Genomic DNA, 23,588 nt, shown 5'->3' with positions numbered 1-23,588 from the left:
CCTGCTCCTGCCACCCCCAACATTATGCAATCTCAGCAAAGCCCCCTTTGTGGTGTTGGGGGTGGGCCGGGGAGGGGAAGGGCAGGAAAAAGGGCAGCTTTATTCCCAGAAAACACTGGGGCATTGTACACACAACATCCCCCGCTTTATGCCACTGAATGGAATCCGTCTGCCTGAAATCTATCTGAGGAGCCCAAATCCTCAAGAACTCTGAAAAGGCATTTTGTGAAATGTCAAAGCACCAAGCGTGTCTGGTCAAGATTATGATGCCCACACCATCACGTTCTGCCATTCTGGGCACAGGCTCCTGGACCAGTTCGTTGTCCATGTGAATTCCACCATGCGGATTTTCAGTGGACAGGGAAGAAACAAAGACATTCATTTTTTATTTTTTTTTTGCCATCATCAAGCCAGATCAGAAGAGGAGAAAAGCTTTGCATAGCCTGCACAGCAGTAGGCCTTCAGGAAAAGCTGAGTAATTTCAAAATATGTGGGTTATATCCAACGCTAGACCTACTCAGAGTAGACTCACTGGAAATAATAGGCACTGCAGACTTAGGTCTTTTAACTTCAGCAGGCTTACTCTGAGCGGACCGTAACTGGAGACAGTCCTACGGGTGAAATTCAATATTGCACTCATTCTATTAGTGCAAGCCTTTCCGCTTGCCACTTGGAAGGATCCCCTCTCTATTCCCCACCCCAGGGCTGTTCTAGAGGTTCTCCTAGGCTTCCACCCTTAGAGCTGATTTGGAGTGTGTGTGGTGGTGGGGGGAGAGGTGAAAAAGCCCCATTATGCTAGCAGGATTTGCTGCCCTAGCTTCTGCTGACACAACTATTTAGTTCATTCTGGCCCTAACTATTACTAGGGTGATTAATAGAACCATAGAACTGTATGGCCTTCTCGGTGGTGGCGCCCACCCTGTGGAACACCCACGCATCAGATGTCAAAGAGATAAACAACTACCTGACATTTAGAAAACATCTGAAGGCAGCCTTGTTCAGGGAAGTTTTTAAGGTGAGACATTTTGATGTATTTTTAATCTTTGTTGGAAGCCGCCCAGAGTGGCTGGGGAAACCCAGCCAGATGGGCGGGGTACAAATTATAAATTATTATTATTATTATTATTATTATTAGCTGAAGGGATCCCAACGGTATTCCAATCCCCTTCAATGAATGATCCCCTGTCCAATTTGAAACTATACTGGACCCTGCTTAGCTTTGCTCAGGATGTTGCTGCTGTTCCCCTTGGCTCTGTCAATTAAAGTTGGATAACATTTCTGAATAAAGAAGTATCATTTAGTTCTTCTGAAGTCATGCACTCAGGTGGTGCTTCACTCTTGCTTGTAAGATCTTTCAAGATGGTGCAATAGTTGTAATAGTTGTTCATCCCGCATCTAACAAATGCACTGCTTCCGTGAGACCCTCATTCTTCCTGACAGCAGGGAAGCTATCCTCATGGAAATGGAACACAGTGACAGATTCCATGCAAGTGGATGGATCTGTTCCATCTGTGCAAGGATCCAGGCACGGCAAAGGAGTTTGCAGCTGGCATAGAGGGTGACCTATATGTGCATGTAGAGACATAGGGGTCAGAGAGAGAAATTATTTATTTGGCCAAGGGGAGATGGAAGAGGAACCATAACTGCGCATCAAAGCTATTCTAAAAAGAAGAATAAGAAGCTTTACTCACACACAAATTAAAATTTCATTCATTTGCACAAAGCAATCTCTTTTTTAAAAAAGCAACAACAACTCAGGGTGCAATCTGTCCCTTCCCATGGAAGAGGCAGGCTGGAGGGTTGATGGAGCTGGACTCTCCCCCACCCCCTTCCTGTCTGGGTCTTGGTCTCAAGGGCACTTGCGCACAAACAGAAGCAAATAGAAAACCATTCATTTTCCACAACTGCCTTTCTTGCAGCTGAGCAAATTTAATTGCGCTGTGCAAAGACGCCATTTACTTGGGGAGTGGGTGGGGCCCTGTTTGCTGAGGAACCAGAATCCTTGGAGCAAAGTGTCAGAGACTGGATGGATGAGGAAGAGTGGTAGCAGCCCGTGGTCCAGGGGGCACCTGTGGGGACTTTGGTGGAACAGGGAGGAATCAGCAGCAGAGAGTGAGGGTGATGGGGAGAGGCTTAAGGTAGCCACAGATGCTGAAAGAGCAGGGGCTCTGTCTCCTGCTCTGCAAAACAGTGGTACCTCGGGTTAAGAACTTACATTATTTTTTCCCCTATAAGACTCACTTTTTCCCTCCTAAAAAGTAAGGGGAAATGTGTATGTGTCTTATGGAGCGAATGCAGGCTGCGCAGCTATCCCAGAAGCCAGAACAGCAAGAGCGATGGCTGCTTTCACTGCGCAGCGATCCCTCTTGCTGTTCTGGCTTCTGAGATTCAGATTTTCCCCCCCCCCCCTTATTTTCCTCCTCCAAAAACTAGGTGTGTCTTGTGGTCTGGTGCATCTTATAGAGCGAAAAATACGTTAATTCGTTCCAGAGGTCCGTTCTTAACCTGAAATTGTTCTTAACCTGAGGTACCACTTTAACTAATGGGGCCTGCCGCTGCCACTTCATCCTGAAGCAAAGTTCTTAACCCGAGGTACTATTTCTGGGTTAGCGGAGTCTGTAACCTGAAGCGTCTGTAAACTGAAGCGTCTGTAACCCAAGGTACCACTGTACAGTCCTGATTTGGCTCCTTCCCCTCCCTCCCTCTCAGCACAGGAACCAAGAGTCGAGAAAAGGCTGGAACAATTGAGAAAAGCGGAGTCACAGCGAGGAGGGAGGTATAAACAAGAGGAAGAAAGAGACAGGAACTTTAGCTTCTGCAACTGACGTGCTTATCTGATGGATGTGCCGTGTGCCGACTCCTTGGTTACTGAGCAATAAAGTTAATTACCGCAAGCACTGTGCCTGGTTCTGCTCACAGCATTGGACAACAGGCGGAGGAAGGGCTTTTCTGGCAGCCTGACACCAAGCGGACAAAGCACTTGAGGCCGGGGGCTGAAGGAAGGTGAGCTTATGAACGCTTCTCCTTACCAGCTTACACCTCTCGTCTTCCTTCCTAACCAAAACCAAGTTTCAAGCAGGTATAGAATCACAGAATTGTAGGGTTGGAAGGGACCCCAAGGGTCATCCATTCCAACCCCCTGCAATGCAGGAATCTCAGCAAAGCATCCCTGACATGGCCACCCAACCTCTGCTTAAAAACCTCCAGGGAAGGAGAGTCCACAATGCCCCCGAGGGAGACTGTTCCACTGTCAAACAGCTCTTACTGCCAGAAAGTTCTTCCTGATGTCTTTGCATACATCCTCTCCTCCATCAACGGTAATCAAGCGTTAAATCAGAGGGCAGGGTAAATACTTTGGGCCTGAGGGCCAAATGCAGACCCTCTGGGCCCCTCAGTGTGGCCCTTCGAACTCTCCTCAGGATACATCTCTGCCGCCACCGCAGAGCTTCTGTTGGGGTGTGCTGCAGCTGCGGATGTGATTCCGGGGTGCATCTGCAGCCACAGCAGGCCCCGAAAGAGGCTCTGTGGAGGTGGAGGCCCTGCCTCGTCGCTGCCACGGCACTGGAGAACGGTAACGGGTGGAGGCTGAGTAGCACATATGTGTGCAACATGACGTCATGTCATGCCGCATGTGCCATTGGGCACCCACAGTCTGGGGCCCATGTCGGGGCCTCTGGACTGGAGCATGTCCCCAGTGGGGCCTCTTGCCTCAGTGAGTATCCAAAATGAGTGTAGAAACTATCTGACTGCACAAAGGCAAAATTTACATGTTCACCTTTGATCACCAGCATGTGGCCCTCAGAAAGTTGCACAGAAGGAGATGTAGCCCTCAGGCTGAAAACAGTTCCCCACACTTGATACATGCCCTCATTCTTCCCAACTGTAATACAGTGGTACCTCGGGTTACATACACTTCAGTTACGGATGCTTCAGGTTACAGACTCAGCTAACCCAGTACCTCAGGTTAAGAACTTTGCTTCAGGATGAGAACAGAAATCGTGCTCCAGCAACGCGGCAGCAGCAGGAGGCCCCATTAGCTAAAGTGGTGCTTCAGGTTAAGAACAGTTTCAGGTTAAGAACGGAGCTCCGGAACGAATTAAGTACTTAACCCGAGGTACCACTGTAAAGCCTTTCAGAATATGTATAGCTGCAAGGTCAGAATCCCACCCACCTTCCCGTCATTGTTTGCTTTCACAGAATCAAAGAATTTATAGAGTTGGAATGGATCCCGAGCGACATCTAATGCAGGAATCTCAAAACAAAATCCACCATCCAATTCTAAAATCATACCGGACCCTACTTAGCTTTACTAACAGTTTTAATGCTCCACCACCAGGAGGAGTTTTGATTGTTGTTTTAGCATGGCAACGCTGTATTTTAATTGTTCTAATCTAAGCCACTTTGAGTAGCACATGGGCATTAGGAAGGGCAGGGTATAAGTCTCTAAAGCGGTGATATAGTGGAGCGAGAACAAAGACAAATGCAGTACCAGGAGCAATGAATATGATGCACCGGAGCACCAGGGAACAACTAGGCTCTCCTTGCTCTGGGAAATGTATAAAGTGATAATGAGGCTTTCAAGTTTCTTTATGACAAATTCGCATAAAGTCAGAGAATGAGAAAAATATTCAAGCAGCATCTGGATACCTCTTTCCTTTGACGAGTTTCCTATTTCATGCCAGCAGAATAAACAGCACTTTCTGGCAAGATAGTTTGTGCTTCTAATTAAAAGCTGGATATTTCAGGTTTTGTAAAACTCATTGTGCTTTCCAAGATGAGCCTATGCCAGGGGTCAGCAACCTTTTTCAGCCATGGGCCGGTCGACAATCTCTCAGACCATGTGGTGGGCCGGACTATATTTTTTGGGGAAATATGAACAAATTCCTATACCCCATAAATAACCCAGAGATGCATTTTAAATAAAAGCACAAATTCTACTCATGTAAAAACACGCTGATTCCCGGACTGTCCACGATCTAGATGGCTCACTGACCTTAGATTGCCTACCCCTGTCCTATGCAGTTAGAAGTGAACCCCACCAGGAAGTTTGGCACACGACTGCAGTTTGCTAATCCTAATAAACTGGATATTATATGACCTCATTCTGCTTCAGGTTACGGATCTTTGGGGGAAAGATAATAATGGATCAACCACTACTTCCTGTGGACTCTTCTTGGAAATGTGGGTATAGGGCATGACATTATCTCCTGCACATCAAGATTTACAACTACACTGCAGTTCAAAATAAACGAAAGTCACACAGGCAGCATGATCAACAAGTAGATTTCTTACCAACCTCTCACCATAATGTGTGGGGTGGGAGAATTACAAAAATACCGCATAAAAATCCAGTATCAAAATCAGTTGAAACTGCTTACAGTCAGAAGGATGGGGAATAACGATGGAATCTGAAACCTTTCCCCAAACCTTTGCATCATAATAATAACTTAGACTAATGGGATGTAGAATAGAAGACATACATGCATGAATACATATGCATCAGGTGTGAAAAGGCCAGAGTAAAGAAGGGTACCCCCAGCATACAATGAAAGCTATACAATGAAGGTGCCAGACACACCCTCAAGGGGAGAGAATGCTTATCTAATTATCTTATTCTGAAAGAATTAGTAGAAAATGTGGCTTGTCTAACTCCAAAAAAACCCACAAACACACACACACACACACAACCTGAAACAAACATCTCCTAACCATAAAAAGAAGAATATAGGCAAGAGGTGTCAAAATATGTTGAAATGAAACCCGGACAGTGTACAATACAAAGGAGATTCCGCTATAAACAGACATGCAGCCTCTCACTCTCCCCATAATTAGTTGGTTCAAGGCGGCGTTTGATTGTAGCAGCAGCAGTGGCCATACATCACAGCAGCTTGTCAGGTCAATGTTCATTTCACGCCTCAACCCAATCCTCAGGGAAAGGATTGAGTTTCCCTCTCACAAACCGCATTCTCTACCACACTGGACTCTGTTAATAATTAGCTTATCAGGGTGGTGCGAGTGATAAGACTCTTTTGGTCAAGGATGCATGGCCAGGAAAAGAGAGTGGCAATACATGGATCCTGCTGGTGCTCAGAGTGCAGCTCCTGTTCCCAGATTTTGATCACAGCCATATCAACGAAGAGTTACAACAGGCATGGGCAAACTCGGCCCTCCAGATGTTTTGGGCCTACAACTCCCATCATCCCTGACAACTGGTCTTGTTATCTAGGGATGATGGGAGCTATAGTTCCAAAACATCTGGAGGACCGAGTTTGCCTATGCCTGTTTTAGCTCAACAGACTTATTGTAATCTGTGTTCAGGCCATTGTGTCTTTCCAACAGGAGTCCAGAGTGACAATTTATTTGTAAGGTACAAATCACCTTGTATGGTACAAATCCATTTTCTTTGTCACTTTTTATTGGTTCCGCCTCAAATCTTTGCAACTTCTGCATTAAAAATAAATAAAAATAAAAATCTTGAAGGTAATATTGTCATTACCAACTTTGTCAAGATTTTCTCTCCCAACAGTGGCTTTGTAAGATTTTCTCTCCCAACAGTGGCTTTCCTACGCAGGTGAAAAGATATACAGTCGTATCTTGGTTGTCGAATGCCTTGCGACTCAAAAGTTTTGGCTCCTGAACGCCGCAAACCCGGAAGTGAGTGGTCCGGTTTACAAATGTTCTTTGGAACTCGAACGTCTGATGCGGCTTTCGATTGGCTGCAGGAAGCTGCTGCAGCCAATTGGAAGCCACACCTTGGTTTTCTAACGGATTCTGTTCGAGAACAAAGGTACAGCTGTATATACTCTACTTATTGTCTACTGAGTTTTGATATTATCATCAGGGCTTTATTGTTCTTTTTGTAAGTCATATGCTTACATTGGAAAAAAAATCAACAGAATACCTACAAATAAATTATTAATAATTAAGATTTCCCCTCCCAACAAAGGAACCCATTCCTTACTTGTCGCAGGACAGGGATTCGGAGCCCTCGGAATAGCAGCCGCACCAAAGGCACTGCCCACTTGTGGGGTCTGGGTAATAGCCTTCCCCACACCCTTCGCAGTGCAGACCCACGTATCCCGTCCGGCATTCGCACTGCCCTGTCGTGGTGTTGCAGTCGCTTGGGCCAGTGCTCCCAACAGAACTGCAGTTACAGATGATGAAGTCTGCAAGAGGGATTGAAAAAAGGAAAGAGAAAGGAATTAAAATGGAGATCTCGCTCACACCCACACATGGAAACAGGTTCACATTAATCATTTATTGGTTGTGCAGGCCGCCCATAGAGTAAATTAACTATATCTCCTGGGACAGAGTTCAGCAACCTTTTTTTTTTTTTTTTTTTTTGGCCTGCAGGTATTTTTGTTTGTTTGTTTTTGTTTTCAAAGGTTTTATTAAACCTGTGTCATTTCCTTTAGGCCCGTGAAAAGCACCTTGAGCTGAAAGGGGAAGTAGAAAACAGAACCACACTCCTCTAAGTTCCTCCTTCATTAGCAGGGGTGGGGAGACCATCACCCTCACCACCCACTGATCAATGGGGCAGTGAGCATCAGTGGTAGGAGAGGGGGCACTCAAAGGCTTTGGTCCATAGGCTTGCTATGGGAAATTAGCAAAAAATATGTACGGTGTGCAGATAGAGGCTTGGATGTCTCCTGCTCCCTCACCTCCACTGTATTATTTAATTTTGCCACTTTGGTTTCAAATTTATTTTTTGATGTTCCAAACCCTTAGCTGTTTTTTAAAATTTTTCTTTCCATAACCATGGCAGCTAATTTTTTATTTTTTTTTAAGGAAAAGCAATACACACATCCAAGACATGCAGAAAATATTGATTTTACAGCTGTTCCTTTGTCATGGGCTTGGTAGAAACCATTAAGTGGCTCATGGGCCTCTCATGATGTATAACTGTAATCATAAAAACTGGAAAAATACTGCCCCACCACCACCCTTTTAAAAAGCCACCATACTTGGAAGACCAGAGATGTAATAGAGGAAACACAACCCCAGGACTATTTTCACTGCAGGAGCAATCAAAGAGCTCCTTTGTAATTGATAAAACCTCGTTGCTCTGACAAATTGGGGTGATAACAAGTATTTCATGTTCTTTTGTGACATAAAGTATAAAGCCAGGGAAGGCTGCCCCACCCCCCACCCAGGTTATCACAGTGTTAAGGAAAATTCTGGGATGAGAGACTAGTCAACAGTTCAGCTCGTCGGGGTACCAGTCCCCCACATGTCCATGCGGTCAGTAAAAGAAGGAAATTCCAGCCAAGCAATTTGGAGCAAAACAGCAGTCGGTAAACTTAGATCCTTTATTGTTGCGCAACAGGCTCAACAGCAGCGAGTGTACCCAGAGCATGGGGCAACATTGACTTTTAAAACTTCCCACCACATCCCAGAATACAGTTCATACAGCATCATTGGTACATCATCTTTACATCACTGACCAAAGGGGAGGGGTAGACAGGGGTTACACTGGTTCAACCTTGGCAAACATGTCCAGACGAGTCCTTGGTCCAAGATTAGCATAGGCAAAACATGTGGGGGCAAGACTCAGGTATAAGATTAGCATAGGCAAACACCTCTGAAGTCCCACCACCCAAAATACAATACAGTGGTACCTCAGGTTAAGTACTTAATTCGGTCCGGAGGTCCATTCTTAACCTGAAACTGTTCTTAACCTGAAGCACCACTTTAGCTAATGGGGCCTCCTGCTGCCGCCGCGCCGCCGGGGCACGATTTCTGTTCTCATCCTGAAGCAAAGTTCTTAACCCGAGGTACTATTTCTGGGTTAGCGGAGTATGTAACCTGAAGCGTATGTAACCTGAAGCGTCTGTAACCCGAGGTACCACTGTAGAACTTCCTTTGCATGTCTGGACCCCTAGGCAAGTCTGGTGATGGGATTAGACTTTTCTTGGCCAAAAATCAGCTCAGCAATTGTCACCTCTGGCCACTTCCTGGAGTCCCTTTTTCAAGGGCAAAATAGCTTTGGAATGGAGGAAACTGGATTTTATATGATTTTTAAAGCTGGGTAACTTCCCTGAGCTGTCAAGCTGAAAGGATACATTCAGGCATAATATTTGTAACATTTAAGAACTTTAAAGATGTGGGCCCGCCCTGGTAATTTCTGTAACAACAGAAATCACAGAATTGTAGTGTTGGAAGGGACCCCGAGGGTCATCCAGTCCAACCCCCTGAAATGCAGGAATCTCAGCTAAAGCATCCATGGCAGATGACCCTCCAACCTCTGCTTAAACCCCCCCCCCCCAAGGAAGGAGAGTCTACAACCTCCCAAGGGAGACCGTTCCCCTGTCAAACAGCTCTTACTTTCAGTTGGCTTTCCACTCCCATCTGCCCCAGTGAGCAAGTCCAATGGTCATGGACGATGCAAGCTATACTCCAACAACTGTGAATAGCTCAGCCGGTACAACATGAGACACTTAATCTCAAGACTGTGGGTTTGAGTCCCACATTGAGCAAAGATTCCTGTACTGAAGCGGGTTGGTCTAGATGACCTTTGCAGTCCTTTCCAATTCTACAATTCTAAAATCTGGAGGGGTACCATGTTGGCTATCCCTGGCACAGATGCCAGAAAAAGCAAAAAATAATTATGCAGCAACTAGATACTTCTTCCCTCCATTTTGATGGGGTTCCTACACTAGCAGTTGAAATGTAAATATTATTTACATTTCTAACTTAAAGTTTAGGGTCTTTCATTGTGGTGCCACCTACTAGCTGCCATTCCAAACCTATTAGACAGGTATCCTTTTTGAACCGCTTTTAATGCCTGTTAAGACTTTTTTTGTTTAGTCAAGCCTACCCCAACATATAATTATATCATTATTATTTCCCCAAAAAATCTATTAATTTTACTTGTGTTTTGATCAATTTAATTTGTTTACCATATTTAAAGTTTGTTCCTGCTGCTATTTTTAATAGATATTTTATACCGTTTTATGTATAATCTGCCTTGGAGATTTTAGATACCGTATTTTTCGCTCTATAAGACGCACCAGACCACAAGACGCACCTAGTTTTTGGAGGAGGAAAACAAGGAAAAAAATAGTCTGAATCTCAGAAGCCAGAACAGCAAGGGGGATTGCTACACAGTGATCCCTCTTACTGTTCTGACTTTTGGCATAGCTGCATAGCCTGCATTCACTCCATAAGACGCACACACATTTCCCCTTACTTTTTAGAGGGAAAAAGTGAGTTTTATAGAGCAAAAAATACGGTATACATTTGTTTGTTTGTTTGTTTTTTTAAAGGTTGCTATTCAGCTGGCTGAAGATCTTTTGCTAAAGCTCAATGTTTGTTTTGCAGGATTAACCCATAGGAACTGAAGTAAGCACACCTGATTTCAATACAGTAGTTTGCTCATGCTGCAAAAGGCAACAGGGTTGCCAAGCATTTTAGGCATGTGGACACATTGGATTTTTAAGCGACTGCCAAGGGCACCATCATCTACGGTCCCTTCTCTTCCTCAACCTCCAGATCACACAAACACACACCCGAAATCACAACCCACGGAAAATTTACTTTCCGAAGGATCTGACTCCTGAGTGAAAGTCAGAACCAGTAGAATTAACTGGAGCCTTGAAAACCCAGAACTGAAAGAGTTTCATTTGTCCAATTTCCTCCTTCAGAAGGCACTGGGGCGGTTGCCCAAGGCACAAGATTCTTAGGGGTGAAAAATCCCAACACCCAGTCATAGCCAGGATTTATTTTGGGGGGACAGGGCAGGCTTTATGTTAGGGGGGAAGAAGTGAGTTATCTACAATGCAACTGAATTAGCTGCATGCTTCTATAGCTGGGCTCTGTCGAAAACGGCTTCTCCGTGCGAACCAGAAAGTGACCTCACCAAACAACAGAACAACTCTTCTTTTCTTATCTCTGCGGCTGCAATCTCCTGGGTGACTGCTGCTAAGCAGCTGAATCTGCATGCGTACTCCACCAGTTTCCCTCCCTCCCACCTCCACACAGCCCTGGGCACTGGCAACCCATGCTATGCCACTGTGTTGTTGCTCCTCAGCAGCTAACTTTAAGAGGTATACAGTGGTACCTCAGGTTAAGAACTTAATTCGTTCCAGAGGTCCGTTTTAACCTGAAACTGTTCTTAACCTGAGGTACCACTTTAGCTAATGGGGCCGCGCTGCCAGAGCACGATTTCTGTTCTCATCCTGAAGCAAAGTTCTTAACCCGAGGTACAATTTCTGGGTTAGCGGAGTCTGTAACCTGAAGCATCTGTAATCCGAGGTACCACTGTACTACCTCTGAACATAGAGGTTCTATCTAGTGATTATGATAAGCAGCTATTGATGGATGCCTCCTCCGTGAATTTGTCTAATCCTCTTTCAAACCCATGTAAGCTAGGAATTATGAAAGAGAGAATTTGAAGGGACTATGAGGGTCATCTAGTCCAACCTGCCTGCACTGCAGGAATAATCCTATCGTGGGGCCTCTGGCTTTCAGCAACACAGCATCCCATGGGACTGTGCACTGAGCAACTAGAGCAAAGAGAGGTGTGGAATCTGCTGCTGTGATTGGCTGTTTGAAGCCTCCTGGTTGGCCAGCCCAGATAGAATCATCTAATCTAACCAGCTCAAACACAGGAATCTTAACTCAAGCATCCATGACAGATGCCCATTAGGTCTTTGGTTAATAACTGCCAGTGAGTCACAGAACCATAGAATTGGTTCTATGACCCCCCAGGGGTCATCTGTGACAGACAGCTAACCGATCTCTTCTTAAAAACTTCCAAGAAAATGTTATTTTCTTCTTCCTCCTCTCACTTCTCTTCCATGATTTTTAAAAACCACCATTCAGTGAGACAACGAGTGCCTGAAAGAACGCCTTGCTCCAGTTTAGCACCTTGTATATAACACCTCATTGCAAAGCAACTTGACCAGTTTGGGCCCCCCTGCCGGGCCTTATTGATTCATATACCGCCTGGAAGCTTTCAGCTGTTGAATGAACTACATTGCTTTTTTTAAGATCAGGAAAAGATTTGCAATTTGGTGGCTGCAGACACACACAGTAATGGGGTGGTGTGGAGAGAGACAAAGAAACCATTGATAGCTTGAAGTGAGCTCCTGGCTGCTCCCTTTTGCAAGCAGGGCTCACTGGCAGCACCGATCAGCTGCTTGACACTGGGCCTACCATAATGGGCTGCACTAGGGAGTTCCCCATCAGGAATATTACAGTCCCTTCCCAGCAGTCAAAAGTCAGCCCACAGATGTAGGGGGAGAAGGATGCAGCCCACTAGCAGGATCCAATCTTGTGCTCTAACAGTGCCCTGACTGAAAAAGAAGTACAGTATACAGTCATACCTCAGGTTAAATATGCTTCAGGTTGAGCGTTTTCAGGTTACGCTCCGGAACGTGTTACTTCCGGGTTTTGCCGCTCGCGCATGCACAGACGCTCAAAATGACATCACATGCATGTGCGGAAGTGGCAAAATGTGACCTGTGCACACACAGGCTTGCAGTTGTGTGTTACGTTCTACTCAGGATGCAAACAGGGCTCCGGAACGGATCCCGTTTGCATCCAGAGGTACCACTATATTTACAAAGTGACAAGGCTGTGTTCAGTGTATCTCTGAGTAGTACATTGGGTGAGCAAAAACGACCTATTTGCACAAGGTTTTTTCCTCCTCTCCTCCCCCCTGCAAGCCCCCACCCCCCACTAAATCTGTTCTGGGGGCTCCATAAGTCCCTGCCACCCCACAACCCTTCGGAGCAGATAAGGGCATGGCCCAAGGCAGAGGGGCAGTGTGTGTGCTAATGTGTCTTTTCCCTGAAACGATTGGGTGGCAGTTCATGCGGTTGGCAGGCCTGCATCAATCTGTGTTCCTGCCTCTTTGGCTACTCTTAGATATAGGAGCCATTTTGCATGATGTCATGCAACCGCCCCGCCCCTTTGCAGCCATTTTGTGACTGGCACCCACGATACTTTTCTCAAAATTTCAAATGTGCCCCCTGGCCCCCCAAAAAGCCCCCTGGCAACTCTTGCTTTATTCACTAAACAGCAGTTTTAATTCAGGAGAGCACCTTAAGGGATATGAGCAAGTTCAATCTTGTTGCTCAGACGTGGAGTTTCCATTGCAAAGTGCTGGTGTGACGTAGATCTATGACGAATCCAGTGGACATGCAGAGATGTAAAGAATTTCACCCGAAAGCCATTACAGTCATAAAATCATAATGCCTGTGTTCTGCCATTAGATTTGCTCATATTACTTTGGAGGCATATTAAAACTACGTACAGAGTTAAACAAGCATTAATTGGTAATTTCTTAATATCTGTTTGCATCAATATGGGAAAAACATTGTAGGAAACAAATCCTTCCTTCATTAGAAGGCGAGGGAAGATTTGCTGCATGTAATACTCATATATAAAAGTGTATGGGATAAAGCATTCTTGACAAAGCTAACATTGTGAAAAAGACATCAAAGTTTATGAACGTCCCGCCCTGCCCCCCACCCATCCACTCATGGAATCTGGACGCTGTTGGAAAAAAGCAATAGCACTTCTTAAACCACAACTGATTTTTTTGTATACAATGGCATTGTATATCCATCTAAGTTCTAGAACAGAACCACGTAAATTGATGGGTTTAAGTTAGTAATGCCCATTAATTTCAATGGATCTTCTCTGAGCAGAACTAGCATTAGCTAAAATGCCATATTTATATTTATATTTCATGTGTAAACGTATAAATGACATATTTTATTCCTTTTATTCCTTTTTGGTGTGTGTGTGTGTGTGTGTGTGTGTGTAGGGACAGGGGTGGCACTGTGGTCTAAACCACAGCACCTAGGGCTTGCCGATCAGAAGGTCAGCGGTTCGAATCCCTGCAACGGGGTGAGCTCCCGTTGTTCAGTCCCAGCTCCTCCCAACCTAGCAGTTCAAAAGCACATCAAAGTGAAGTAGATAAATAGGTACCGCTCCAGCGGGAAGGTAAACGGCGTTTCCGTGCAATGCTCTGTTTTGCCAGAAGCGGATTAGTCATGCTCGCCAAATGACCTGGAAGCTGTACTCCAGATCCCTTGGCCAGTAAAGTGAGATGAGCGCCGCAACCCCAGAGTCGTCCGCGACTGGACCTAAAGGTCAGGGGTATATTTACCTATATATATATATATGTATGTGTGTGTGTGTGTGTGTGTGTGTGAATTTTTAGTAGTAGCACTATATTATCATTGTGTTTAGTAGTAATAGTGCATTGGAGGAAACAAATAGCTTTTTTCACTTGAAGGTAAGACTTTCCATACAATATTAATCAATATGCTTTACCAACAATACTCACTGTTCTTTTTAAAAGGAAAAACCTGACCCCTCTTTTCATTTTGAACTTTTATGATTTTTGTACCTCTTCTTGATAATCCATTATGCTTTTCATTTTCTACCAGATAATACATTTAAACAACAAACAATGATGATGGTAAAAAGCTTTACGTAACTGGGCAGTGTCTTTGAGCTCTTTCAGCTCCTTCCAGGACATTCTTCCCAGCAATTCAAGAGCTGCCCCTACAATCTAGCAGCAATTCACAAAAGCAAGCTGCTGCCCCCCACCCTGGCTCCCCGCTTTAAACATTACATGTCATCGACTTGTCTTGCCAGCAGTGCATAAGCTCCTCAATAAATGATGATCACAGGGAAAACCTTCCAACTGCTGACAAGGCATCTTAAGAAACTGAAGACAGAAACAAACCATTCCCTAAATTCACAAAGTCAATGAGATCATCATCAGCTCTTATCTCCTTCAGTGGCTTTCTCCTAGGCACAACTGCATCCGGTTAAGCCCCAAGGAGCTCAAGGCAATGTGTATAGAATCTATGGAGGCTATTTTTATTTATAACCCGCCTCTCTTCTGTCAAAAAACTGAAGACATTGTGCATGTGGGTCTTCACCCACCCAAGGCCTCATGAGAACCAACTCCTAGGACAGTGATGGCCAAACTTGGCCCTCCAGCTGTTTTGGGACTACAATTCCCATCATCCCTGACCACTGGTCCTGTTAGCTAGGGATGATGGGAGTTGTAGTCCCAAAACAGCTAGAGGGCCAAGTTTGGCCATCACTGTCCTAGGGGCTGAGGGGTATTCGGCTCCCCCAATAAAATATTTGAGGGGGTCAGCCCCCCTCCCAAGTTGATGGACACTGCCATTCAAATGGGGTGTGTGCACTGTGTCATGTGATTTATTATGCGGGGTGGGTCTTACCTGTTCCCCCCATTTAATTCAAGTTGGCACCCCTGCAAGGCTTTGAACAGACCTAAACCTGCCTACTTTTGGCAAAGTGGCAACCTCTCTTGCTTCTAGGCCAATGTATGCAAAAAGACATTGCCAAGAGGGGAAAGTGCAGAAAAGGGCAAGCAAAACGATCGGGGGAAGTGAATACACTAAGAGGCTGGGGAAGAGATATTATTATTATTATTATTATTATTATTATTATTATTATTATTATTATTATTATTATTTATACCCCGCCCATCTGGCTGGGCTTCCCCAGCAACTCTGGGCAGGTTCCAAAAAAATATTATAATACTCTAATACATCAAACATTAAAAGCTTCCCTAAACAGGGCTGCCTTCAGATGTCTTCTAAAAGTCTGGTAGTTGTTGTTCTCTTTGACATCTGGTGGGAGGGTGTTCCACAGGGCGGGTGCCACTACCAAGAAGGCCCTCTGCCTGGTTCCCTGTAACTTGGTTTCTCGCAGTAAGGGAACCGCCAGAAGGCCCTCGGTGCTGGACCTCAGTGTCCAGGTAGAACGATGGGGGTGGAGACGCTCCTTCAGATATACTGGACCGAGGCCGATTGTCAGTAGTGCTCTACCAGTGCCAATCAGATTCCTGTGGGAACCTACCCTACCTCACTGTCTGTTTATAGAAGTTTTAATTGTATTAGTACTGATATTTCCACCAGCTTGGGTTCATTGGGAGGAAGATGCAATGTGTAATCTATCTAACCTCAATACGTAAAAAATGCAAAAGAGGTTTACAGGGGGGAAATGTGGTTTTTTTAGTAATGTCTTGGAAAAACAAGTTCACTGATAATTTCCATTCTTCTGCTGCTTTCAGTTTGCTATGGCAGTATTCCTTTATGCTCTTTATCTTTGGTAAATAGAAAATACACAGGTCTGAGCTCCACTGATGTGGTTCTCAAGGTTGAAATAGGTTCTCCACCGCGGCCTAATTTAAGCAATCATTTATTTCCCACAAAGCAGAGGATTGGTTTGTCACAACCGAGTTTGGAAAAGCTGAACTACCAACGGTGGGGTGGGCAGAGGGTTAAATTCTCACAGATCCTATCATGTGTAACCATAAGCTTAATCATCTGGTGTTCTCTCCATCTCTATCTTCTGATCTCCATGTACAGTACTGCACCACAAATCTATAACCTGCTCCTTTTTTCTTTCTTTCTTTCTTTTTTTTGAAGTGGGTGGTGGGAATACAGAAATAAAATAATAATCTAAAAATTCAGCACGAGCTGCAAGTTCAGCATAAAAGCATGCAAATTGCCGGTTGCCTATGCAAAGCAAGCAGATTTGTACAAAACATATTGAGCAGCTGCCTAGTTTAATCTAGAGTGCAGCATGAAAAGGCAAACCTTCCCAGTGTCACGCTGAGGCTGATTCCTCTTTGATAGATGATAGATGGATAGATAAAATAAAAAATAGGCATATAATAATGCTCATCTCTAAAGGCAAAAAGTGGGGAACCTGCAGCAAACCCTTAGTGAATTAGTTGCTGAAATTTATGTTGCCCTCAGTCTGTTTTCAAGTACAGTGGTACCTCGGGTTACAGACGCTTCAGGTTACAGATGCTTCAGGTTACAGCCTCTGCTAACCCAGAAATAGTACTTCAGGGTAAGAACTTTGCTTCAGGATGAGAACAGAAATTGTGTGGTGGCAGCGGGAGGCCGCATTAGCTAAAGTGGTACCTCAGGTTAAGAACAGTTTCAGGTTAAGAACGGATCTTCAGAACAAATTAAGTGCTTAACCAGAGGTACCACTGTAGATGGCAATGATGGCGGGACGATCTAGGGATGGTGGTGCAAGTTTAAAAAGTGGGTGAACTACCCCTTTTTGGCTCTAGCCCCACCCACACTTTGCAAAAGGCAACATTTCATATTGCAGTCAACAGATTTATTTTACTTTAATTTGATTGACTTATGATATATATATATATATATATATGCAGGTTTTGGTGTCCTCGGGTGTCTTCCCGTGTAAAAGTTGGGGTGTCTAGGCGACGTTTCGACGAGGTCTCACTCGTCATCTTCAGGCTGGTGCTTTCGGCTTCTTGTTACTGGAACAGAGCAGGATCTCAGTGTTTGAGTTCCTATAAATACTGTTGAGGGGGTGTGGTGTTATAGGAACTCAAACACTGAGATCCTGCTCTGTTCCAGTAACAAGAAGCCGAAAGCACCAGCCTGAAGATGACGAGTGAGACCTCGTCGAAACGTCGCCTAGACACCCCAACTTTTACACGGGAAGACACCCGAGGACACCAAAACCTGCATTCCTGTACCCGTGAAAATCTACGAAAGCAAATATATATATATATATATCCAGTCCTTTTTTTCTGGGGGTACGCAGGGGTACGCATACCCTAAACATTTTGTGAATCTAAGTTTGGTGTCGTTGAGGGGCAGTATCTCAATATGAGCAGGAAAATGAGAGTACCCCTAAACATGTTGTTTGTTTTTAAAGAAAAAAAGCACTGTTTATACCCCACTTTTCCTCCAAACAGCTCAAGGTTCTCCCCTTCGCCGGTTTATCCTCACAGCAGCCCTGTAATGTAAAGCAGGCTGAGAGACTACCTGAAGGTCACCTAGTGAGTTTCATGGATGTGGGGGGAGGGGTTTTGGACCCTAGATTCCCAGGCCACATTTTCAAGTGCTCAAAGTGCTTGACAAGTATTATCTTCTAGGGTTTCCATATTTCAAAAAGTGAAAATCCAGACACAAATGTTTTTGAGCTTTTTTGGCAAAATCACAAAAAAATGAATTTTTTAAGCTAGAAGGCTGATCGCCAAAGAATTGATGCTTTTGAATTATGGTGCTGGAGGAGACTCTTGAGAGTCTCATTGACTGCAAGAAGATCAAACCTATCCATTCTGAAGGAAATCAGCCCTGAGTGCTCACTGGAAGGACAGATCCTGAAGCTGAGGCTCCAATACTTTGGCCACCTCATGAGAAGAGAAGACTCCCTGGAAACGACCCTGATGTTGGGAAAGATGGAGGGCACAAGGAGAAGGGGATGACAGAGAACGAGATGGTTGGAGATCTTGAAGCTACCAGCATGAGTTTGACCAAACTGTGGGAGGCAGTGGAAGACAGGAGTGCCTGGCGTGCTCTGGTCCATGGGGTCACGAAGAGTCAGACATGACTAAACGACTAAGCATCAACAACAAAGGAAAACTGGCAAAAACGACACTACCAACCCAGACATTGTGACAATTTTCCCCCAGACTTCCAACTGCAGTTTTCCAGGTATGTCCAGAAAATTCTGGACATAGGGCAACACTAACTAAACCTGTACAACATGGCAGAATTATTATCCCCATATTGCCTACAGGTGACTGAGGGCCCATACAGGACAATGAGGGAAAGAAGGATTGATTGTTCAACCACTCTAGGAACTGTAGATCTGTGATGGTAATAGGGGGCCTCCTGATGACTCTCAGCACCCTTAATAAATTATAGTTCCCAGAATACTTTGGGGGGAAGCTATGACTTTTTTTAAGGGACACAGGTGGCGCTGTGGTCTGCCTAGGGCTTGCCGATCAGAAGATCGGTGGTTCGAATCCCCACAACAGGGTGAGTTCCCGTTATTCGGTCCCAGCTCCTGCCCACCTAGCAGTTCAAAAGCACGTCAAAGTGCAAGTAGATAAATCTGGTGGGAAGGTAAATGGCATTTCCGTGTGCTGCTCTGGTTCACCAGAAGCGGCTTAGTCATGCTGGTGGGCTCCCAGTTCTATCGGAGTAGAGTCGTATAGCAAGCAAGTGGGGCGCAGTGGTTAAATTGCTGGAATAAGACCTCAGAGAGACCAGGGTTTAAACCTCCATTCAGCCATGAAGGCTGCTGGGTGGCTTTTAGACCACTCCCGGTCTTTCAGCCTAACCTACCTCACAGGGTTGTTGTGAGGATAAAATGGAGGTGAGGAGAGCCATATACTGTACATCACCTTGAGCTCATTGGAAGAATGGTGGGATATAGATCTAATAATAAATACATGGATAAAATTGCATCACTATCAATGCAATCAGATTACCAGCGGTCTCGAGTTGCGTAGCACAATAACAATATTTTTTTCAGCCTCCGTATGACCCACGCAGACACAGACCCAGCTCATATGCCCTCACAAAACTTTGCTCCCACTTCTGTGAGCACCCAGGTGGCAGTTTCAGGCTGACTCAGGACCAGGTGTTGAAAGAAGGAGAAAACTGTCAGCCTCAAGGCACTTTTCACCTGCTGGCTCTGCAAAAAGATTATCCAAGCTGTTGAAGGTGGACATGCATCAGGAGACGCCTCATGTCACTCTGTCAAAAATGGATTTGCCCAACAATGCCTGAGGAACACGGCAATTGTTTGGGGCTGAAGAGTCAGCATGGAACACTGCCTTATACCAAGTTAAAATAGCTCAGGACTGTCTATGTGTGCTGTTAAAGGTAAAGGTAAAGGTACCCCTGCCCGTACGGGCCAGTCTTCACAGACTCTGGGGTTGTGCGCCCATCTCACTTAAGAGGCCAGGGGCCAGCGCTGTCCGCAGACACTTCCGGGTCACATGGCCAGCGTGACATCGCTGCTCTGGCGAGCCAGAGCTGCACACGGAAACGCCGTTTACCTTCCCGCTGGTAAGCGATCCCTATTTATCTACTTGCACCCGGAGGTGCTTTCGAACTGCTAGGTTGGCAGGCGCTGGGACCGAGCAGCGGGAGCGCACCCCGCCGCAGGGATTCGAACCGCCGACCTTTTGATCGGCAAGTCCTAGGCGCTGAGGCTTTAACCTGTTAGGGGAAGGGTAATACCTCTGGTGGAGAACACATCATGCTCCTTCTGGGGTAGTTTGTCCACCTTTGGTCCCCACCCTGCACTCAGCTCTCCCCTGTGGCTTCTAGAAGCTCTCACCATGCAACAGTGACCCCAGGAAACAGTTTCAACTGGCCAGCCAGACCAGGTGAGAGTAGTCGATGGGTCTCAAACCTTCTTTGAGTTAGGGGCTTCCTCTGCATGCAAAGACAGGCTCTGGCAGATTGAGCAGACAAGACTAATTTTGAGTCCAACAGTCAAGATGGCGGTTTCTGCAGGTGCTGTAGAGGGAAGTGAGGGGCAGATGGGGCTCGTCAACCTGGGAAGGTAGCTCATCTGGGAGAAGGAGGAAAACTCTGATCCTAAACCTCCACTGCCTTGCAGGATATATTTGAGAGATGAAAAGGCTAAGGAGTAAACACCAGTATTAAGTAGAGTTCCGAAAATGGTTGGATGGAGCATTGAACGCCTCCTTCTGGCAACTCCTGCAGTCAAGCTGGGGCCAAACGTCTTGCTCTGCTTTCCTTTGCACCCCAGCAGCAAGGCCGAGAGGAAGGTCTGGTCATCTGGGCAGTCCAGGACCTTGTCAGGCTTGCACCCCAGAGGGGTCACTTCCATACTGCTAACACAGTGGTTAGACTTCATCCCTGGAGGTGCACTCCATTGTCTCAAGACAGACAGATGCCAACAATTGTCTACACTGATTGGTTCTCCAGGGTTCCAGGCGGGGATTACCGTATTTTTCCATGTACAAGACTAAGGGGTTTATTTACCCCAAAAAAATTGGTTTAAAATTGGGGTTCATCTTATACATGGGCAGTGCTAAGAGGTGTTTTCTTAATTTGGAGTCCCCAAAAATAGGGGACTTATACATGGGAAAATACGGTAATACCTGACCCTATTCAGAGACCTCAGAAATTGAACCCGTAACCTTCTGCATGAATGGAAGTGCTCATAGGAGCTCTAGAAACATAGGAAGCTGCCTTTATACAGAGTCAGGTCCATCTAGTTCAGTATTGTCTGCACAGGCAGTTGGTGGCTCTCCAGGGATTCCTAGCCCCACCTGGAGATGCCAGGGATTGAACCTGGGACCTTCTGCACGGAAGGCAGGTGCTCTCACACTGAGCTATGGCCCTCCCCCAAACACAATTGGTTGTCTTCTGCACAGTCAATCCATGCAGAATCTCAGAGCTACCAAACTCCCTCTTGAAAGGGCGCATTCAAAATGAACCTTCGCCAGCAGGGTTGTGGCTGACAGAACGCGTACAAAAGGTCCCAAGTTCAAGTCCTGACCTCTGCTGCTGGAAAGAAAGCAGAAGGGGATAAGAGAGACATCCAATTGACATCTTGGAGTGCTGCTGCCAGTCAGAGCAGATGACATTGAACTGTGTGGGTAGACAGTCTGACTCTACCCGAGGCAGAGTCTTAAAGTTGCCGACGAAAACCTAGGAGGTTAATCTACTGGATGTCATTTAAATAAATTAACTGTGGGCTTTTAAGTCCCGTTGTTCTGTTGCAGATATAATTAATGCAAAAGCAGCACTGAAAATGGAGAGTCCAGCAAACACGATAAGGGGATAAGGCAATCCGATAAGTAAGCATGTTGAGCAAAATAATTAGAGGAACAGTCCCTTGCCAACAGAGCAGGCAGAATTCAGCAGGATCTCAGCTGTTTTTGTACTCAACCAAATGCAGCAAAGCACTGCAGAATGCAGATAGAGCTGTTCTGAAGCAAGCTATAACATACATACACACACACACACACACACACACACACACTTACTTTATTTAAAACATTTTTAGCTCACTTCTCAGCCCCGTCCCCCTGGCAAAAACCAGGTTTCCAGAGCAGCTTACAAATATCAATAATAAGACCGTGTCTGATCTCATGCTTAGAATCCAAGACATAACACAAAAGGGGGAAAATGCTGGGATAGAGGAGAGGGAGGTTGTTTGCAATTCTAGTCCTATTCAGAGCAGACCCATTGAAATTAATGGAAATTCCTAACACAGGGTCATTAATTTCAGTGGGTCTGCTCTGAGTAGAACTGTGCACACACAACCGTCAGGCAACAGTCCTTAGTTGCAGAGTTCTCCTAACAATCAGATGGAATGGAAAGGAGTTCACAGAGCAGGTGCCTCAGCCAAGCCAAGGAAGTGGCTCTGCTTCCCTTCTCTCCCATCTGCCATAGTCTGAAGGAACATCTGCTATTGGATGGCAGTGGAATCCCTACAGGCTTGAGATGCAGAAGCTTTCTCTTGCACCTGGAGTTCATACATCTCCCTGCGGATGAATGCCCTGAAACATCTCTTTTCAGGGGGGCTGGGAAATGGGCACATTCACCTACCTTCTGTCACACATCATTGTTTTAGGGCAACAATGCTATGGTCAAGTGCTATGGTCAGAGTGCTGAGGCTATGTGGTAAATACTATTTTTATTTATTTTTTGCATTTATATCCTGCCACCTTTCCTCCAAGGAGCTCAAGGTGGCAAACATAGTTCTCCATCTCCCCATCTTATTCTCACAAAAACCAGGTGAGATAGGTTAGGCTGAGAGAAGACAGTGACGAGCCCAAGGTCACCCAATGAGTTTCATGGCTAAGTGAGGATTTGAACTCTGGTCTCCTAGGTCCTAGTCCAACACCCTAACTACTACACCACCGCTGGTTCTAAAGTGCATAGGGTATGTGGAGGGAGTCTCAAACCAGACACACACCCCGCCAGCAGCCATTCTTCAGCACTGTGTTTTCTGCACCACTACTTGTTTGATGTCTCAGCAAAACATGTACATTTAGGCTTTGTGGCTCATGGATTCCTCATGGAACCTTCTAGGTTCACTCCGCGCCTTCAAACCGTCATCTGACCCTAAGACTTGAACCATCCCAGCCAATAAAGAAGCACCAGGCCTTCTATAAAAGTGATCTACTTGTCGTGATGAGCAGGGACAAAGAACTCAGGTTGCTTTTAGCTGGGTGGGCTGCGATTGACCTTGCAGTATGCCTGGCATGACATACTGCCCCTTGCAAGCCAAGAGCTTAGACAAGGCAAGACATCTGCCCATGCAAACCTGCATAAAGCGGTTGGTTAGTGCACAGCTATGGAGGAACAGCTGGATATAAATGTAATCATGAAGTAAAGGGTTGTATCTAACTAAGACAGACTCAGAGATGACCTGTTGAAATGACTAGGCCAAAATTAGTCAGAGTAATATATTTCAATGGGTCCTAAGTAGGACTAGCACTGGAACAGCTTGACGTTCTTCTGACCACAGCCTGTTCCCTTCATCAGACTTCAGTCTTGGCCATTTTTCTAGATTCTAGATTCCTGCATTGCAGGGGGTTGGACTAGATCAGTGTTTCCCAACCTTTTTTGGGCAAAGGCACACTTGTTTCATGAAAAAAATATCGAGGCACACCACCATGCCAGATGGGGAAAGGTCACTTTTTACCTATGTAAAAAAAAAAAAAAAAAAAAAGTAACAGCATAGAAGGTAATGGTAAGCTATAGCTTGTTTAGCTTATACCTAAATCCGACACTGATTGGTCTCCCTTCCAAGGCACT

The 23,588-nt window shown here is 45.5% G+C and overlaps 1 protein-coding gene across 1 annotated transcript in view; it reads right to left on the bottom strand.

Moving 5' to 3' along the window:
- The window catches only part of MEGF9 (multiple EGF like domains 9), an 82,945-nt gene that overhangs the window by 16,369 nt on the left and 42,988 nt on the right, over nt 1-23,588 (bottom strand). The window contains exon 2 of the mRNA XM_081896439.1: nt 6,962-7,166. Within this exon, the coding sequence (XP_081752565.1) occupies nt 6,962-7,166 (205 nt within the window). The remainder of the gene's footprint in view (nt 1-6,961; nt 7,167-23,588) is intronic.

Source organism: Podarcis melisellensis (assembly GCF_964234715.1).
Source record: "Podarcis melisellensis genome assembly, chromosome: Z".
Lineage (NCBI taxonomy): Eukaryota > Metazoa > Chordata > Lepidosauria > Squamata > Lacertidae > Podarcis > Podarcis melisellensis.
This window is presented reverse-complemented; position numbering and strand designations above follow the sequence as displayed.